At 28.8% G+C, this 21,308-nt stretch overlaps 1 protein-coding gene across 2 annotated transcripts; it reads right to left on the reverse strand.

The window, feature by feature from the left end:
* Positions 1–377: 377 nt before the first annotated feature.
* Positions 378–2,042, reverse strand: LOC111308465 (uncharacterized). 2 transcript variants are annotated; one of them, XM_022906788.2, is made up of 2 exons: positions 1,485–2,042; positions 378–1,399 (listed from the first exon to the last, which is right to left on the reverse strand). In XM_022906788.2, exons 1-2 carry the CDS (start codon positions 1,716–1,718, stop codon positions 752–754), a joined length of 882 nt encoding a protein of 293 aa, XP_022762523.2. In that variant the 5' UTR covers positions 1,719–2,042; the 3' UTR covers positions 378–751. The 2 variants fall into 2 exon arrangements, with proteins under 2 accessions (XP_022762523.2, XP_022762524.2); XM_022906789.2 differs by having other exon boundaries at positions 379–1,399; positions 1,491–2,035.
* Between the last annotated feature and the right edge of the window lie 19,266 nt (positions 2,043–21,308).

Here is a 21,308-nt window from a genome sequence, read left to right on the forward strand (position 1 = left end):
TTTCCTCATCCCAAAAAGAAAAATCAAAGTTCAATTAATCTCTCATCTTAATTTTTGCAATAAAGAGGCAAGTTAAAAGAGGCCGGCGGCTGATAGAAGCGGTTTTATTTCCTGAACAGATATATATTATATATATATATATATATATTTATGTTTGTTATGTTGCTATTGAAGAATCAAAATAATTGCACCAGTTCTATCATGAATTTAAGTGCACAGTTCCATGACAAACTATACTAAAAGCAATTAACTAACTACGTGAAGCAAGAAAGACCATACTGTGGACTCACTGGTTTTTTTTAGGTATCTTTGAACCAAGAAATTAAAAGTATATCCTTTCCTTAAAATCTGGTCACTGAATCCAGTGCACTTAAACAGTGTGATTTATAAATAGGACAAACAAGAAAGGTTCTTATCTTTAGCATATTAATACTGAACTTTAACAATGACTTTGCACTTAATTGTTATTAAACAAAAAACACCATTAATACCCATAATAATATTGAAACATTAATCATTGGTGTATTTACAGTCTCCTTCTTTATTAATATATTATCCTCTTGGGTTTAAAACTGATGCTAAAACAAACAAAATTCTTCTCTCCATCGTCTATCATCACAAGTTCTACCCCCCCTTGGAGAATTCAGAAAAGCCATAATATTTTGATAATGTAATTACTAAGTGTTTTTAAGAGGCGATCAAAACTTGATTTATATTTCCGCCAACAAAATTATGTTTCTCGAGATCATCACTACACAACTTCGACGGCAGTGTAATGAAAGCCAGGCAAATTCTCTTGCAGATCAAAGGTTAGCATGGAAGCCTTGGGCTTTTGTGGCCGGTCTGAATATCCCACCGGCAAAAGTGCCGGCGTTGTTCTCTCGTATGTTCCCAGCCACTTCGCTTGCATGTACTTGTGCTTTCTCCATGGAGCCAAGTGCATTTTTTTCTCTTTCATGCATTTTTTGGCTGCACCACATAAAATCTTGATCAATGCTTTCAGCCTCTCTGCTTTGCCAACCAATAGTTCCGGTAGCCGGGCGATTAACTTGTTGTAATCTTCGTTGGCCCTGGCCATTTCGAATTGAGCTCGGAAATTCAACTCGATCACGACCCTTACCTCTCCCTTTTTGCCGTTCGATTTGTCCAACACTTCTAAATACGTGTGCTCCCCTGAGGGAATTTCCGAGGAGCTCCTCCACTTGGACTTGCGTATGTAACAATTGAAACCTATGTTTTGGAGACGAATCGAGAGCTCCCTTTGAAAACAGTTCCGACAACCTCCAGCCACCGGTCTCCGACAAGCGCATTGCACTCCCACCACATCTAATTCCGTCAATGCTTCTTTTGTAGCTTGTCGAATTCTTGATTCTAGAGAAGTAGTTCGGTACAATGCTGCCTACATGAACATTAATCACAAAAATGTTAATACTTAATCTTTAAATTCTCCAAGTATATGTTTTTATGTTTAAATATTCGACAACCTTTACCTGAAGAAGCTGTTCTTGGGCTTCCCAGAAAATCTTGTTCTGTTCAACCTGGATAGCATCCTCATCATCGTTAGGATTCTCATCACGGTCAACAAAGTCCCTCAAATTTTCCTCTGAATCATTGCTTCCGTCCAAGAACCCAAACATCATATCGGCAAAACTCGCCGCTCCCTCAAGGAACCTGTCAATTTCCTCTGAATTCTGTCGTGTCACCGGGATCTTTTCCATTTATCCGACCACCTCGAAATTTGTTGGTTTCCTTTGTTAGGAATTTGCAAATTTTAAGGTGGTTACGAGTTTTGGTTCCCACCAAATTTATAGCAAGGCAGCTGCCAAAGCCTGTTGGGTCCTACGGGGGACCGAATTGTCCCAGGTGGACGAACGAACCACCGCTGACAGGGAAGGGTGGGGGGGCATTGCTTACGTGGCAAGTGATTATTGGGTGATGAGTTATTTACGGTGGACTAACGATTGACAGTTGCCATTCACGTCCGACTAACCAATAATTCAGCAGGGGAAGCAGTGTGGATAGGCTTGATATATACGAATGTTAGCTTTTTTATTTGGATTATTTTAATTCAACTGATTACTATTTCTTAATAGCAATGATTAGAGCTGGAAATTGTTGTTGGGTTATCCCAATCCCATCAGGTGGTGGGACCGTGAAAATGGAAATCAAGATAGATCAGCTAGTTATCACGTTGCAATGAGATGCAGAGTACACGTGGCTTTGTCTGGGACGTTGATGAGAAAGCTTATCCATTTTGAGTGGAACCTAGACCTTATTAAGGTTATTTCAAAGTTACTAAAAACGGCCAAAATAGTTAATGAAAATTGGTGCTTCGTGTCATAATTTTTAAAATAAAAATTAATTTGTTTAATTTTAAAAAATTCAAAATTTATTTATTAAAAAATAAAATATGAATTTATTTAAAAAATTAAAAAAGTAACCAAAAAAAAAAAGAAATAGAAAAGGTTGCTTGCCTGTCTATCGGGAGAGAGAGGGAAAAAAAGAGGGAAAGGAAAAAAAAGAGGATAGGGGGATTGGTGTCGGTCAATCGATATGGGGTGAATCGAGTAGAATGGCAATGGGTCAGGTCGGGGTGAGTTTTTGTTCGTCTCGAATCGATCTGATTTTAAACATGTAAAACTCGAATCTAATTTTATCTGATAATTTTTTATTATTTTTATATTCGAACTCGTCTTGATTCGATATTATATAAAATTATATCTGATTCGATTCGATTTGAAATTAATAAAATATTATTTTTAATATAAATATAAAATTAAATATATATAAAAATATATATAAATAATTATAAAATTAAATAATTAATTAAAAAAATTATTTATATATATTGGGTCGGGTTTATCTAAAACCCGACCCTAACCCAATATCGATTTTTTTTTCATACCACCCGACCCGATACTCGATTTAAAAAAAAAAATAACCCTAAAAGCTCAGGTCGGATCGAAATGAAGTATTGAATATTCCAATTTTCAAGTTAAGGTTTGATTTATGTTCGCTTTATTAGACGTAAATGCCCCCCTAAGTATAATTATTCATGAGTTAGGTTGGGTCAAGCTCGAATGATTTTTTGAAATTTTTTAAAAATTATTAAAATATATTAAAATTTAAATATTTTCATACTTGTTTATATATCTTAAAATTAAATTTTAATAAAAATAATAATTTAACGAGTTAGACTCGAGCTTTGAAATCTTTGTCCCCTAGGGATGAGCCCACTGAACAAGTTTACCCCCTAGTATGGGCAAGGTAAAATACCTTTTTCAATATTTTCAAAATTATTTTTTGAATTCTTAATCAACCTTTAACCCATCTTCTTAACTTATTTAAGGAGAATATTATGCTTTTAAGTCTTCTATAACTTATAACCTTTAGGAGTTTGGCCAGCATTCATGCCTTATCAAATTATTTTTAATTATTTTTAATTTCTTTTAATTGTTTATGGTCCTTTTAAATACTCTAATAATGTATTAAAAATTTTATAAAAGTATATATTTTTAAAAAAGACCCCGATTCAAATTCCAATAAAAAATATTTCAATAATTAATCAATAATAATGTGTTTGATCAAATAAAAAATTATAATAAATTTCAAATAAAACAATACTCCAACTCAATTAAAAATTTTTATTTTATTTTTCAAAACACGTTTTTGATATTTTTGTGTAAAACAAAATTATATATTTTATTTTATTATATTTAAAATCTTATCGTTATGAAATATTTAATATTTTGTTAAATGTGGTTAGCTTAAAAAGTTTATTTGAATATTTTTTCTTTAAAGTAAAGACATTAAAATTAAAAGGGTTAAATATTCATTTGTTTCTGAACATATTTATTTTTGTCACATTAATATTTATAAAACTTTTATTCACAACTAGGCACCTACAGTTCTTTTTCAACAAGTATTTTACCCCAAAATATAACAATGTTAACTTGAATCATGACATGGCATCGAGGACCAATCATACATTGCCACGTTATTTTCGGAACATATTGCCATGGCATTACTTAAAAAAATAAAAATATGAAAAAATTTAAGAAATTCAAATAATGTGAAATTTTAGTTTTGAACCTAAAAGTACATAACAAAAAAATGAAGGTAAAGGAGAGAAAAAATGGTGGAGAGGAAAGAAATGAAAGAAAATGAGAGAAAGAGAGAGAGGAGAGAGGGTTGGTGTCGGCTAGAGTAGAGTGAGGTGGAGAAAAATGAGGTGGAAAGGGGAGGAGAGGTTGGCCGAACGTAAATCTGATCAGGTTGAAGTAAATTGGCCAACCGACTTTGGATCGACTAGATTCGCCTTTTGGCTGCCTAGATGCGATCACTAGTAGGTTGCCCCTCCCTTCCCCTTCCCTTCCCTTCCCATCTCTTCCCTATTTTCTTTCTTCGACCTATTTCACTCTTTTGTTTTTCATTTTTAAATTTTTTATTTTTTATTTTTATTTCAAAAAAGAAAATTAAAATTTTTTTATATTTTTATATTTTATATTTTTATTTTGACAGATAAAATAAATAGTATTTTTTATTTTTTTCAAAAATAAAAACTTTAATTATGAATTTTTATTTAAATTTTTAAAATTCCTATTTTTTATTTTTAAATTAAAAATAAAAATAAAATAATAACACATGGTATGCTTGTATTGACTAAAATTTACCACATCATCATTTAAGTAACACCATTTGTCAAAATCTTTTCCATTTTGGATGAAACCTTCTACCTTGTTAATATATTTGAATTTCCATCAACCTAAAGTCATTAACAAAAATTGATAATGTGATAGTCGATAAATAAAAATTTGATGCACGTGTAAATATTACTTGTATAGATGACAAATAAGGATGGTAGTTTAATGCAAAAGTGATGAGTTTTTACTCGATTCGATATGATAGCACTAAAATTTTTTTTTGAAAAATCAAATTTGAATCAAGTTAGAGTGATTTTTATAAAAAATGTTTGGAGTTGAGTTAAGGTCAGATTTAGATGGAACCCGACCTGACCCAAGATAATTACGAAAATACCATTGATATATATAGCTTATTTTAAGGTTTACAACACACTTTTACCTTTGGTTTTCTTTTAACAGTTTCTTCACCTTCAATATTCATCTCTTATTTCTTCTTTTGCCTCCCTTTCTCAATCTTTATTTTTTTCATCTTGCATTTTTGCTTCTTCTCCCTCTCACTCTCACTCTCCATATCCCAACCAAAACCAAGTACCCTCATCCTCTCTCTCCTAGACCCATCCAACTAAGCCAAGCACCCTCATCCTCTCTTTCCTAAACCTATCCAACCAATGGTGCGTCGATTCTCATAGTCACAGGTTATCCACTTTTTTGGTCATTGCTAGACGCACTCTCACTACTATTCCATTTCAGTTTGTTACTTTATTCGGTCGCCTTCAAATCTATAGTGTTTCTATATTAGTATGCTTCTTTATAAAAAATTTTTAGTTAATTTCACCTCTAAGAATTGGTAAGATTTTCTTTTTTTTGAAAATAAGAATTGGCAAGATTTTAAATTTTAATTATTAAATTTTAGGTATTAAGTTTGAACTTCTAGATGATTTTATATAAATTTTTTGATTTTTTTATATTTATATCATATTTTGCTAAGTTTTATGAAGTAATTTAGAATTTGTAACAATTTGTCAAATTTGATTTGGGACAGGACATGTCATAATCAGGTTAACCTCTTTTCTTAACGGGTTGGAGTTGGGTTTAAAAAAAGTAAAAACCCGAGCAAGGATGGGTCAGGGATCGGGTAGAACTTACGAAAGTTGGGTTGGAGGCAAGGCATATAAAAATCCATCCCCCACCCAAACCTGTTATGATCCTTAATGACATGAAATTTATGTAATAATAATATGATAGTCACATGTCATAATTTTTAACAACAAATATTATTTTTTCTAAAATCGAGAAAATTTTTAAAATTTTTTACAATTTAAGAAAAATTTTTAAAATAAATTTAAAATAAATAACAAAAAAATAAGAAAAAAAAAAAGAGAAGAGAGAGAGAGAGAGAGAGAGAGAGAGATTATCAATGTTAGTCAGCCATACAGGGCATATCAAGGCTAATTTACTTCGAATCTAGTAGATCTACTTCAATCTATCATGAAGCAGTCAATCGGCACTTGTCACCACTCCCTCCCTATCTTTCCCCTATCTTCTCTTTCCCCCATTTCCATTATCTCCACCAGATTCCTTTTTCTTTTTCTTTTTTTAAATATTTCTTTTTTATTTTTAAAATATTACTTTTTAAAAAAATCTAGATTTTTATTTCAATCTATCATGAAGCAATCAATCGGCACTTGTCACCACTCCCTATCTTTCCCCTATCTTCTCTTTCCCCCATTTCCATTATCTCCAGATTCCCTTTTCTTTTTCTTTTTTTAAATATTTCTTTTTTATTTTTAAAATATTATTTTTTTAAAAAAAAATCTAGATTTTTTTGTTAAAAAATCATTATTTTGCTTTTTGGATTCTTATTGCAATTCTTTAGCTTTTTATGAATTTAAAAAAATTTTAAAACTTTTTAAAATTTTTATTTTAATTTTTTTAAAAAAATTATGACATGTGACAATCACATGTTAATCACTTGTCATCCATGTATATAATATCTTTACACATGTCTAATTTTTATTGGTTGATGGCCACTGAGGATTTTTTGTTAATGATGTTATAGATTATGGTTACTTGATAGTGGAATAAAAAGTTAAGATAATCAATTAGATATTTTTTAATTAAACCATCATATTAGATTTTTTTTAATAGATCTAAGTCATAGAGGGCATTATCTCATGTAAGAATAATGAAAGATTGATTATTTTAGTTTCCCAAGTTGAGGTTTGGTTTTTGTTTGGCTTTATTATATGTATATGCCCTTTTAAGTAGACATGTTTACGAGTCTAATCAAAATAAGCCATACTTGATTAACTTTTAATATCAAAGGCCTATATTTTTTTATAAAAAAATTATTAAAATAATTAAAATATATTAAAATAAAATTATTTTAATATTTTTTAAATTAAATTAAATTAAATATTTTTTATTAATTAAATAATAATTAAGGACATATCAAGCCTTAGCTTCAAAATCTTTTACTACTTGAGCCTATCGAATAGGTCTACCCTAAGTATGGATCAAGTGAAATACTCTTTTCAATCTTGTTAACTTTTTTTAAAAAATTAATTTACCTTTAACCTTTCAACTTCTATATATTTAACTTATTAGAAGATGATATTATGTATCTAAGTCTTCTAACTCATAATCTTTAAGAATCTAACCAGTATACATGTTAATTGAATTAATACTTAATTGACTCCTCTTAACTACTTTTAATTTGACTATTTCTATTGTTGGAATATAATGGCCATTCATGGGAAGATAAATCCCACATGACTAATAACTACATGCAGTAGTTATATTCTTAGTTTTAAACCAAGAAAAGGAAACTGCCATGGGCAATTAATGTGTGTTAGTTTTTTAATTAAACTTCCTTCTAAACTTCATTTAATATGGCAATCGACCATAGTAAAATATGAAGGAAAATGGCATTCGACCATTTTCTATATTAGGATGAAAGATGAAATTGTCTCCTCCTTTTTCAATATTTAGCTTAGAATTCGACTATGCTAAAAAGGATTAATATGTTCATCCAAACCAAGAATGAGATAAGTCTCATTTATGTGTATGACTAAGTGATGAGTCACGTAGAGAGCAAGAGAGGAAAAGAGAGAAATTAGCAAAGCAAAGGAATAAGACATTTCTTACCAACTTTTTGAGCAATCTCATGCTTTGGTGTTAAGGACTTATGCTATGGATAGTTGACAATTTTCAAATGTATAATCTTGTCTTTGACTAGTGAATTAAGTCAGTGTTGCTTATGCAATAGTTTCGCAACAATGCTTTCGCTATGCTTCCGCAAATCAAGCAAGTCTTTCGCATTATTTTGATAAATGATCTTGTTCAATATATTATTACATTATCCTTCACTGGTATCAAAGCCAAGTTGGTATGATTCCTAGTTATCTCAATGTTTGTCTTAAAACACTAAAATTATAGACATGTTCTTGAGTTCTTATCGAAATGTGTCTAGAAATCTATGGAAGTATTACACAAAAGTGTGTAATTTTGTTGTACAAAGTTGTTGTGAATGTTTTGAAACATTCAAATACAAGTTGCCATTGTCGTTTGGATTATTTTAGATCATGTTTTTAGTTTTCCAAACTCAAGCATTAGAATGCTCGATAGGGCATTTAAATGCCCTAAGCAAAATGTCAATTTTTAACCTATTTTTTGCATAGGCACTCGAATACCTTTTTAGAGAATTCAAATGCCATACATGATTTTTCAACAAATTGAAAAATAAAGAAAAATGTTTTAAAATAAATGTTTAAAAAATTTTCTTTAATGGTTCTTAGTTAACTTTAGAAGGATGAAAATATAAGAATGATTAAAATACGTTTTAATCATTATAAGACTTGTGTATGTTCATAAAATTTGTTGTATATATGTTACATAAAATTGTGACAATGATTGTGAGAACTCCTATTATTATAAGGACTTGAGCACAATTGCTTAGAGTCATAATGTTGCTAATTGAATTAGTGCAGCATTGAATGAATCCAAATGATGATGTTATTATGTCTCATATCATTAAGGGTTAATGACAAGATTAAAGAGTTAATCTTGTGAGGCAACATGCATGTAAGAAGGATTTAAATATATACATGAAGCTGAATAGATACGATCCTTACACTAAGATAAAAGAATCTTTTCAAAGATCTTTAGATGTTAGTGAGAGGAAAGTCCAAATGTTACAACTTTAATAAAGAATTTTGTGATTTTGTGAGAAAAAGACAAAGAAGAATGTTACCTTGTTTATTAGCCTAAGTTTCCATAATGGCACATACAAAATCCTTGGATCTTCATGGATGGCTAATAAGAATGTAAACTTGTCATACGAATTTATGGATTTCATCCTAGTCACTAAACAAGTGACACGTATGATTGAGAACACAGTTGAATAAGCAATGCATATGTTTAATGATAAAATTTGTTCATGTGTTCCATATGCATATGTTATATAAGCCTTGTCTATATGAATTTCAATCAATGTATGTCATTGATTAAAGGTAACTTTATGGCTAGTAGAAGTTCTAAGATAATTGATTTGTTCTATCTTAGAATGGTTGATTTTGCACAACAAAACAAATTAGTGGTAATCACACATTAAAAATTGAATTTGATTGCAAACATAGTGACTTTTTGGTTTCATTTTTATGTGAATGATTGAAATTGTTTTATTTATGACATTGTGGCAAAATAGATGTGTATAATGCTTGGTTTTAATTCGTGCATAAGTCTCTTAATATTGAATTATCCTTTGAATATGGCTTTTATTTTTAAGTATGTGTTTACTAAATGGGGATAATTATAGAATTTGATATATTAAAATCCAGTATGCGTTAGAAGAACAATAGGTTCTTGAAATTCTAAACATTATCTAGTGAGCTTAAGTATAAGAATATGTCCTAACATAAAAAAACCAAGGGCTTGTGAAACTTGGATAAAAAAAATTCTACTGTTCGCATTACATTGCTAAACAGTATGGAGAATGATATCATCATGAGTTTAGGTAGGTATCACGATATTGCTAAAAGAGATGTGAAGTGCCTTGACAACAAAATTTGTTTAAAAAAGAAGCCGATCATACTCTAACAAATGAATAAGAGGATCAAACTATAATTCATTCTTTGTTACATAATTAAGAGTACATTAAGGTACACTTAAGTCACAATGAGAGTATAAAGACTCTTAATGATGCTTATTGTCATCTTCAATTAGAGGAAGATCATATACGAAGCATATAAACCTAGTGTTGATATGTATATGACATATACATGTTCAAATGAAGTTATGGGCTTCAAACGCAGGCCATATGGTAGGAACAAGGAGAAAGCTTCTAATAGATCAAAAAGTGGTCAAAGTGACAAGGAGAATGGTCATTAAGCTCAGTTTAAGAAAAACAAAGCTAAAGTCAAGTGTGTTAGTTATGGCCAAGAATGCCACTTTGCTTGTGAATGTAATAAGAAAAAAAAGACTCATGAGCCATAAACTATATAGCATGAGACATGAGAAGAATGTATTATGTACGAAACAATCAAATGATTGAAGTAAAGACAGTTGATACTTACAAGTTAAGTGTTTAAGGTGGAAAAACTCTCATCCTACATAATATCTTGTTTGTTTTTTATATTTGATGGAATTTAATTTCTGTCACTATTCTTCTTTAGAATTTGTTATAAATTTAATAAAACTAATATGAATTTGTTTTTGAAAACAAATCGTTATGGATTTAAATGTTTATTAAATTGTTTTGTGATGTCAATATTAATGTGAATATTCAGCAAGCTAGACTTGGCCATATAGGTCAACAAAAAATGGATAAATTAGTAAAAGAGATATTACAATACCCTATATGATAAGGTTAATCCACCAATTGTGTAAAAAAGAAATTGATAAGAAAATCATTTGATAAAAAGACTAGAGTTAAAGTTCCATACATTCCTACATTTATGTCCTAACATATGTAAAGACACACAGTGAAAATTAATATTTCATCACATTTATTGATGATAAAACATGTTTTAATTTTGTCTATTTGATAGTCTAAAGCTTTAAAGTGCTTTAGAAAATATGTTTACTTAGTGAAAATTCAATTAGATAAAAGTATTAAGATGTTACGAATTGATTATAGATGTGAGTACTTGCTTGATTAGTTCAAACAAGTATACAATGAAAATGGTATTGATAGGCAGTTAACCATTTCAATGACTTCATAACAAAATGATATTGTAGAGAGAAGAAATAATAATCTTCTAGAACTAGTTAAGTCATTATTAGGTTAAGTGATTTTGCAAATAACTTTTGAGGTGAAGTATTGTTATGAACTGTCTATATATTCAATTGAGCATTCTCCAAGTCAATTACAACCACTTTCTATGAATTGAGGATTGGTAAAAAAACCTATATCAATAACTTAAAAACTTAAGGTTGTATTGTCTATGTGTTTATAAGTGAACAATCGAATGAGAGTGTAATTAAATTTTGAATCTCGGAATGCCACCTTTCTAAAAAATGTGTTTCCGAAATAAAGGTGAGTTGAGTCAGAAAATGTCTCTTTATGAGATTAATGATGCAAATGATTTGATAAGTTGCAAATCAATTAATGCATATTCTTGATTAATAACCAATAGTGTATCATCCAAGTGAGAGTATAACTAAAGTTGATGAATTTATTGAATTTATTTCACATGAATCACAAGTAAGGCAAAAGAAGAGTGGATAAAAGCAATGAAAGAAAAAAAAATGGAGTCTAAGATCAAATAATGTATGGGAATTGATTGATTTACCCAAAGGATGCAATTCTAGCCATGGCATGTTTAGATTTAGAGTTACACCAAATGGATGTGACAAGTGCCTTTCTAAATGGAGAATTAGAAAAAAAAATCTAAATGGAATGACTTATATGTTTCGTTAACAAGGCTTAATAGTAAAAAAGTGTTCAGATGATTAAGATTATTTTATGGTTTTAAAGAATTTTCCAAGCAATGATACATTAGTATTCATTAAGCGATAATTTCATATGATTTTATTATGATTAATGAAAATCACTGCATATATGTCAACAGAGTTATAGATAAGCCTGTGATCTTATCACTCTATTTGGATAACATACTATTGGTTAGAAATGATAAGTATTATTCCACTATTGAGAAAATTGGTTATCCTTAAATTTGAAATAAAGAACGTGTGAAGTAGTTTACATACTTGGTTTAATAATCAAGAGAGATCATTTCAAGAAATTGTTTTCTTTCACAAGAGTAATCTATTAAAAAAATTTTGAATGCTTTAGTATGCAAGCCTATAAATCAATTGATACGTCTATGGCAAAAGGTGAAGGCTTGAGCTAAAGAATGTTTCCTGGGACTCCACAAGATGAAAGAATAAATGACAAAAGTTCTTTACTCTAGTGCTATTAGAAGCTTTATGTATGCTATGATGTACAAAAGATTGAACATCTGCTATGCCATGAGCATAGTAAGTAGATATCAATCCAATCTAAATCAATCTTATTAGAAAACCATGAAAGGGATATTAAGGTATCATAAAAGCACGATGGATTATTTGGTGTGCTATCAAGAAAGTGGTATATATCTAATTGGCTATATAGATGCCAATTGGATAAGAGATTTAAATGAAAGAAAAATTTACTTTTAGCTATGTTTTTTACTGAATATTAGGCTATATTCTAGATTAGAAAAAAAAAGACTTGAATATCACCATCCACAATGAAAGCTGAATTTGTAGCATTTTTAATGATAATGGAAGAAGTTGTTTGGCTTATGAGATTTTTGAAGCATTTGGAAATTGAAAAAGATGAGTCTAACTTAATGTTTGTGAATTGCAATAGTCAAGCAATAATAGCATTCATAAACAGATCTTAAAAACCAACACAAATATACCAATTATAACTTCATAAAAGACATGATTGTACCAAAAAAAGTCAATAAGAAGTATATTTTTACACATGAGATAAGAAGTATATTTTTACACATGAGATAAATGTAGATCCATTAGCTTAGCCCATGCTAAAAGATATGTTTCATAACTACATAAAATCTCTAGAGTTACATAGATAAGGATATATTGATTAAGATGTTCCATATGAACGGTTTATGTTTTTCCCATTTGAGTTAACTTATAAATTAATGCCATTAAAGTTTAGTACTTTATTTTGTGAAGCATTCACATATGTAAATGTATATGTACATATACGATATAATTTGAAATGTATATCAGACATATGATTGGCATTCTTTAAAAGCAATTACCTTAATGGTTTGGTACCATAGAAATGAGATTATTTTTAAGTTATGGATTAAGAGCCCAAGCTTAAGATGGAATCACCTTGATAAAGGATCAAGATGTGGTCACTTGTTAGTGAGATTTTTGATCGAAAGTGACTAATCCCTAGTTCACTTTGTCTGTCTTAAATGTTAAGTGGAAGTTTGGTTAATTATGTGAAATTGAGTTATGGACTCAAATTAGATACTAGGAGGATTTGAATTATCACTTGTATGGTATTGATATCTAATGATAAAGACACACACTCCATGAGAAAAGGAGATTAACACCATAACATGTATTTCATATCACATGTGCATTGTTCGACCAGTAAAGAAATAAAAGAATAGATATTTACTTCTTGTTGTGTGAGACCTTTGATATCAGAGAATTTTATATTTAGTACCTTTAAGGACTTTCATTTGTTTTTTAAAGTTTCAATTCAATGTTAACTATTTTGGAATGTTGCCAATGATCATAGATGATTCAATCTAATGGGACATATTTAGATAGTGATTGAATTGAAATAGAGAAATTGTAGATGAAATGAAGATCATTCTAGTGTTGCATTTTGTTGTATTCATAGGCTAGCCAATTATGTTTAAGACGTTAAACATAATTATAAATACACAAGTATATCATGCAATATGATAAAAGAGAAATCGTGAGGAACCTAAAATGTGACTAAATGAATCTAGGGTATTGCATACTATATGAGTAACTAGATGTGATTTTGAACTGTTATATACACCTAACAGTTTTATGGTAACTAAGCTCTCGAAGTATACTGGTCGCATGACTTATTTTTTTTGTATGAAACTATTACAAATAGTAGAGAAAACATTCTCTTGATTATTAGAGTTTGCCACCCACTTTATAAGAGTGGGAGATGTTGGAATATAATGCACATTCATGGGTGGATAAATCCTACATGACTAATAACTGTATGTAGTAGTTATATTATTGGTTTGAACCAAGAAAAGGAAATTATCATGGGCAATTAATGTGTGTTGCTTTTTTAATTAAAACCATGAATACAAACTACCTTTCCTTCCCTGCATCTTTTAATATGGCAACCAACCATAGCAAAATATGAAGAAAAATGGCATTCGATCATTTTCTACATGTGGGATGAAAATTGAAATTGTCTCTTCCTTTCTCAGTATTTAGTTTGGAATTCAACCATGCTGAAAAAGATGAATGTATTCATTCAAACCAAGAATGAGATAAGTGTCATTTATGTATGAGACTATGTGATGACTCACATAGAGAACAAGAAAGGAAAAGAGGGAGATTGACAAAGTAAAAGAATAAGACATTCTTTGCGAACTCTTTGAGGAATCTCATACTTCAATGTTTAAGGACTTATGCTATGGGTAGCAGACAATTTCCAAATGTGTGATTTTTTCTCTAACAAGTGAATCAAGTCAGTATCGCTTATGTAACACTTTCGCAACAATACTTTTGCTGTGTGTCTGCAAATTAAATAAGTCTTCTGCATTATTTTGATAAATAATCTTGTTCATCATATTATTACATTATCCTTCACTAATTTTTTTAATTTGTCTATTATTGTTTCAAATACTCTAGTATTGCATTAAAATTTAACAAAAGTCTAAAAAGAAAAAACTTTGATTCAAATTCCATTAAAAAATATTTTTCAAAATTTAATCAGTAATAATCCATTTGATCGAATAAAAAGTTATAATAAAATTAACAAAAACACTTCTACTCAAATAAAATTTTTAATTTTACCAAAAATTGAAAATTTTTTTGATTTTTTATTATATAAAATTAAAAATTAAAAATTTTATTTTATTATAATTAAAATCTTAATGTTACAAATTATTTTTTATTTTGCAAAATATCGATGACTTATATATTAAATACGAAAAGTTTATTTGAATATATTTCCCCAAAATGAAAACATCAAAGTCAATATAAAATAAAACAGAGAAGAAAGGAGTAACTTCGATGAAAGATAGTAAATAAAAAAAAAACTTAAGGGCTTTATTGTCATTTGAAGAGGAGCATGGTGTTTGCTTGTATTATCAATTTTTGCCAACTCTAACTGAAATTGTAATTGTTCATATTTTTTGTCTTTTTAGAGGGTGAGTAATGGGTTAAAAGCTTAATGGCTAACACTATATAATTTAGATATGATGATTTATGTATTTTTATTGTATAAAATATTAAAATTTATATATTTATAACGTATTTTACATAAAAGTTACGTATTGCAATTCATGTTAACATGAAAACATGAAAGATATTTTTTTGATTTGTTGAACCCATAAATAATTATTGTTAAAATTTTAAATCGTATCATTTTTATATTTTATTTTTACATTATGTTTGTATTATGTTATGATATCTTATTTTAAATTATCATGTCTACTAGATGTTACTAGCACTAAAGGGAGTAACTAACATAAATTAGCGCACTTGAAATTTACCTTTTTGAAAGAATCAATATTCTATTAAAATTGATATCACTTTAGGAAATGGTTTGTTTTATCTTTGCAAAAAAAGACTCAACATTATACAATAAGGTAGTACACATTACAAATTGTGAAGCAGGTACTAATTATAGTACACAATGTACTTTTGAATTCTGTGACTAAATTTACTATATTCTTAAGTTAGCAATTTGTTTAGTAGTAAATAAAACTCATGATTTCTAAATTTTAAATTGAATATCATTTTGATTCTATATTTTAAAAAATTATTTGTTACTTCTTGTACTTTTAATATTATGTTGTAGATGGTGTTCGATTAATGCCCTTTTTTTGAAAAAGATATTTGGGTAAGGTACTTTTAAAAAGTTATTTTAAGGATAATTGTTTTCCATTATGTTGCAAAAATGAAATCCTAGAAATATTATTTTCAGGATACACTACCCAAATGAAAAAAAAAATTACATTTCAAATTCAATTTTAGGTGATTTTTTATTTTGATAATCAAAACTATTAAAAGTCATTATAAGGTCACTAAGATTTATAAAATTGTTTTTCTGTTCACCTAACCTTTAGAAAATGGCATTGTGATATAGACTTGTTGATTCGTGTATTTGCGTTGTGTAGAATATTGAAATTCTATATTCGTGTTGTGTTTTGCATGAAAATTGTGTCATAATTTGTATTGACACAAAAATATGAAATGTATTTTTTTGGTTTTGTACCCATATATAATTATCGTTAAAATTTTAAACTGTCACTTTCGTATTATTTTTTCATATCATGTCATCATGTCGTGTTTTAAAATTGCCAATTTTAACATGGTTGATTTGATGCCTCAAGTGCATAGATCATAACAATTAATATAGTAGAGAGTAAAGTTCGTTCATATGAAGATTCTAAATAGAGTTAATACTAAGTACCAAAATTAACACCCTAACTATATTTTGACTAATAAAAAAGTATATGAAATAATTAAATGAACTAGTTAACTAATCAAAACAGAAAATTAACTTAAGGAAAAATCAAAGCAAACTAGCAACCAAAAACCAAAATTAAATAAGAAAAATAGAAAATTAATTTAAATAGTAACTTATTAACTTAAAACAACAATTAAGATGGAAACTTAGACATGCAATAACAATAAATTGAAATTGAGTAACAACCTAATCAATTAATATAAAAATATGAATGATTAAACTAAAACAAAAATTTGAAACTGAATATAAGTTTGAGTCGAATTAGATGAACTTTAACATCAACAAGTTAAACTTAATTTAACAAGCTTGAAACTTAAACAAAGCAAATAAACTTAAATTGCATTAAGCAGAATTTAACTTATGCTAACTTAAACTTAAAACAAGCAATAATGTAAACCCTAATCTAACAAACTTAAAATCAAAATTTAGGATGCTTAATTAAACTTAAATTGCATGAATAAAATCGAAACTTTTTAAATTAACTCAAAACAACAAGTCAAAGTGAACTAAAAAGCAAGGAAACATATTGAAAAGTTTTTGAACTTGCATTAAATTGAAATAGAATTTAAATTGCTTGAAAAACTTAAATTAGAGTGCAAAAATTTTAAAAAGCTTCAAAGAACTTTATTAACTTGAAACTTAAGAAAACAAAATAAGAAAGCATAAAAGAATAATGGTTGGTTTGTGACACCAAACCTTAAATTGAATCAAGAATAGTTAAAAAAACCTTAAGACTAAAGATTGGTCTATCACTCCAAGTCCAAGCCTTTTCCTAAAGATAAGCTAGCTTATTTATAATAAAAGATTACAAAAAAAAAAAAAAATGACCCTAGACTAGTTGTTGCAGCACTATTCTTGAACTTTAAATTCGCTTGAATCCTTGAATGGGAGTTGATGTCTTAAAGGGATCTCAGTTGGATTGAAGTGAATCTCCTCTAAAAACTAAACTTGGATAGAATCTTGGCTTGATTTAAAAGGAGAACTTCTGTCTTAAATCTTTTTGGTGAATTGAACTTCTTAAAAGAATAAAAGAAGATGAAATTATTTTTTTCTCTCTTAAAGCAGCTTAAAATTTGAAAGTTTCAACTTCTTAAGGACTTTCTCTTGAATAAATTCATATTCTTTAGTTTTAGTGGAAGAATAGCATGCAATTCTATTTATAATCCTTTTTTTTTGCTATCGTTAGGATTCTATATGATTGGTGCTTTTTACATAGCTTGCAAGTGCATAGATCGCATCAAGTAATAAAATGAGTAAGTGAAGTAATTTTTCTATGAGGATTATGATTTGTGTGTTGGGTTGCAAAATCAAGTACCAAAGGGGATTTTATTGGCCTTATATTTAAACAAATTGCAAGAATGGTTGACTTAAAGTAAAATAATGAAAACAAAGAAATTGTAAAACCAAAATTGTGTAGGCCAAGAACCAACTAACCAACTATCAGTTGGTAGTTTCAATGGATGGTTGAGTATAGTTGAAAGCAAAAGAAAACAATAAACTTATAAAGATTTGAATGTTTGTTGAATATAAAGAATGTATAAAACTAAAATCTTGAAAGCTTGTAACAAAAAAAAAATTATGCATGAAAAATAAATAAAGAGAGCTTGTATGAAAGAATGCAAATAGAACATTGTATTGAGAAAAAGCTTGAGAAAACAAGATTGTTATGCTATGGCAAATTATGGCTAGTTTGTCACAATAGCCAAACTAGATAAAACTATAATGAAAACTATAAGAAAAGCGAAATTACAAGAGAAAAAATGCAGAAGTCTTCCTCTAATTCTAACTCTTAAAAGATTAAAATCTATCTTGATCTTGAAAGTGGTTTGACCAGACATGAAGTCTTCAAAGATGAGTGTGTTGGCCTAATGTATTCTTGGATTGGTCTTCAATGCATAAGTGTCATGCCATGTCATTATCTTGAATCTTGAATGGGAATTTTGGCTAAGGTTAAATATCCAAAATGAGTCTTCATGATGTGGTCGAGTTAAGTTCAAACTTTTGAAATAAAATCTTCAAAAGTCCTTCTTGAATAAAAATTCTAGTCTTTATCTCTTGTAAAGTGTTCATCTTGCATTTAAATTCTTTTAAATTTTATCAAAGAGTCATTGTGCATGTATAACTCTTCAATAGCCAAAGGCATGTAGGAATCCTTGTTCTAGATGGATTTGGTTATAACTCTTCCATCATGTATGGCTGAATATTCCTTGTCTTTGTCTTAGCTGAATTTTGCATGGCATTGCATGGATTTCATGTTCCATATGTGTCAAACCCTAAAAATCAAGAATTCACAATTAAAAGTATCAATTCAAGAAAATTTTCAAAATTTTTGGACTAAAATGGACTTGTAAAACACTATAATTAAATAGTTATCACACCGCCATACTTATCTTTTTACTTGTCCTCAAGCAAAATCCTCAAATCAATAATACTAAACAATCAAAATAAATGCACACAAAGTCAAAGTTTCATAAGTCATCAATAATGTACTATGGTATAATATCAAGATTAGTTATGAATATAGTTAGACAAGAAACTTATTCAAAAGTAAGCTTTCAATTTAATGTAACTTACCTGTAAGTGAAATTAATCTATCTCAATCTATACATACATTTTAAGCATAAAGTAAGCAACATATACCATCACATATCAACTTAAAGATAGAGTACCTTCATATGCTTACTTTCCTTATTCTCTTTCCATTAATGTTGACTTACATACTTGACTCATGATCAATCGGTTTTTATAGGCTTGTAATGTAAGGCTTGGGTCAAGGTAGGAAAAAGGAAAATTTTAGGCTCATCACCCTTTTGTTTTCTTTTTTTTTTGAACTTTTGGACTTGAAATCTTTTGAAACTTTTCAAGGTAGAGGCATCTTTATTTTAATTTAATTTTTTTTTCACATAATCATTTTTAGATTTTTCACTTTCATTTTTTTTTCTTTAGCCAATTTGGATTTTACTTTGCCTTGCCTTATGCTTCATTTCTTCCAAAATATAACCTTGTTTTTTTTATTTTGTCCTTAACATGTATAAGCAATGTAGGTTGGGTAAAAACAATAAGAGAGACAAATCATAGAAAAAGGATTCGGTTTATTAATATGGTTAAATAATAAAGAACAAGAAATTTAAAGGCTCAAGATAAGGTACTAGGGATAATTTATTATAGGTGAGCTTAAAAAGGCTGAAAAATGTCTAAATAATACCTAAATCATTTCTTAAATCAAGTACAGTCTAGGATTTTACCTCAATAGTTAAGTAGATAAATTCTAAAGTTATACTCATGCTTCTAATCTTTATGTAAGTTTATATTTCATAAACTTTTCACAAAAATCAACATATGTCAAATATCAAGATTTAATGCACATGACATAAAAATCATAATCCAAAGAAAAAACTACTTAAAACATTATTTCATGCTTGACTACATTCACACTATCGTAATATCATACATAAGTCATAAATGAACAACTTATGAAAAATTAGCTAAGATAGCATTACAAAGATTGTAAGCATGTTAACTTGGTTTGAAAACAAAGAACTTTAGGGATCTTCGAAAAATTTTTGAAAACATTTTTGCATAAACAAGTTCCCTCTCCTACACTTGCACAATAATTCAAATGAAACATTTTAAGTACTTAGGGAAAAAAGAATACTCCTCTATCTTTGTCTTCATTTGAAATCGAAACATGTAACTTGCTTTAAACATCCTTTTCATTTCATCATTTCTAAAAAACAACTAAAAAAACAAACAAAAAGAATAAAAGCATACTTATCCTAAAAAAAATTAAAACAAATAACAAATGAAATTAAAAAGTTGAAAATGTAAAACTTGGGTTACTTCCTAAGTAGCACTAGTTTTGGTTAAGCTTGACCATACCTAAGTGTCTAAGACTACTACTTTTCTTTAAAAAGGAGTTTCCCTTATTGTTTGTGTTTTGGTAGTATCATATAAATTGACTTGGTTTTAAGAGGTGAACTAACTCTCCTGGTAGGGATAACATACACAAGATTACGGTTTAACATTAGACCTTATGAATTTGGGCTTGTGAAATAGGTCATGGGCTTGGATGGAGTTGGGTTTTATAGGTTGGGTAAGTGGGTTTTTGAAATTGGATTAATGGGTTGGTCTTTATTGGTTAGCCTCCCTAATAATTGGTTTTTCCTTATTTTTTAAACTAGATATTCCTTAAACATCCTCTTTATCTCTAAGGATACCTTGTCCTCTAGTTTTAAAAGTTACTTTTTATCTTTGAATATCAATGTTACCTTATAGTTATAGATATCAATTAAAGCTTAGGAAATCATAAAGAAAGGTTTATCTAAAAGTATAGAGGCCTCACTATCTTCCATATCTAACATAATGAAGTCAATAGGAAAAGCATATTTACCCATTTTAACAAGAACATTATTTAATACTCCTTGTGATTTCTTTACAGATTTATCAGGAAATTTGATATTGAAAATTGGAGGTCTTAATGCACCAGCTCTAAGTTGCATAAAAACATTCAAAGGCATTAAATATATACTAGACCTTAAATCACATAAAGCTTCATCAAATACAAATGACCAATAGAACATGGAATGCTAAAATTTTTTGGGTCATCTTGCTTAGTTTGAAGAAGTTAAAGTGCTAAGCTACGCTCATCAACAAGAGTAACCTTCTTTAACTTGTTGAGTAGCTCTCTCCATTTGGGTGTTGGCATTGATTGGGTTACTTCAAATGTCTTCGTTTGAGTCAATATTCTTGGAGTTATTCTAACCCTTTTTACTTTATGATTTTTTTCTTGCACTTCCTACTTAGGTTCTATACTTTTCAAGAGAGCTCTTCCAACTTGTATGAGTTCTTCATCCTCTCTAGCCAAATCCGTATATTCTTATTTAATTTCTTGTGGATCCTTTTCTTGAATTTCTGTTTTAGGGTCTTTCTCAGTTTTGAAGTTT

This window comes from Durio zibethinus, chromosome 2 (genome assembly GCF_047325235.1).
Source record: "Durio zibethinus cultivar Kanyao isolate XHJ-2024 chromosome 2, ASM4732523v1, whole genome shotgun sequence".
Classification (NCBI taxonomy): domain Eukaryota; kingdom Viridiplantae; phylum Streptophyta; class Magnoliopsida; order Malvales; family Malvaceae; genus Durio; species Durio zibethinus.

What these genes read in the sequence shown, in the direction of transcription:
- LOC111308465 (XM_022906788.2), bottom strand. Translation starts at nt 1,718, where the DNA reads ATGGAAAAGATCCCGGTGACACGACAGAATTCAGAGGAAATTGACAGG. An exon ending in AACAGCTTCTTCAGGTAAAG is followed by an intron (nt 1,400 to 1,484) that starts GTTGTCGAATAT and finishes ATGTTCATGTAG; the next exon opens with GCAGCATTGTACCGAACTAC.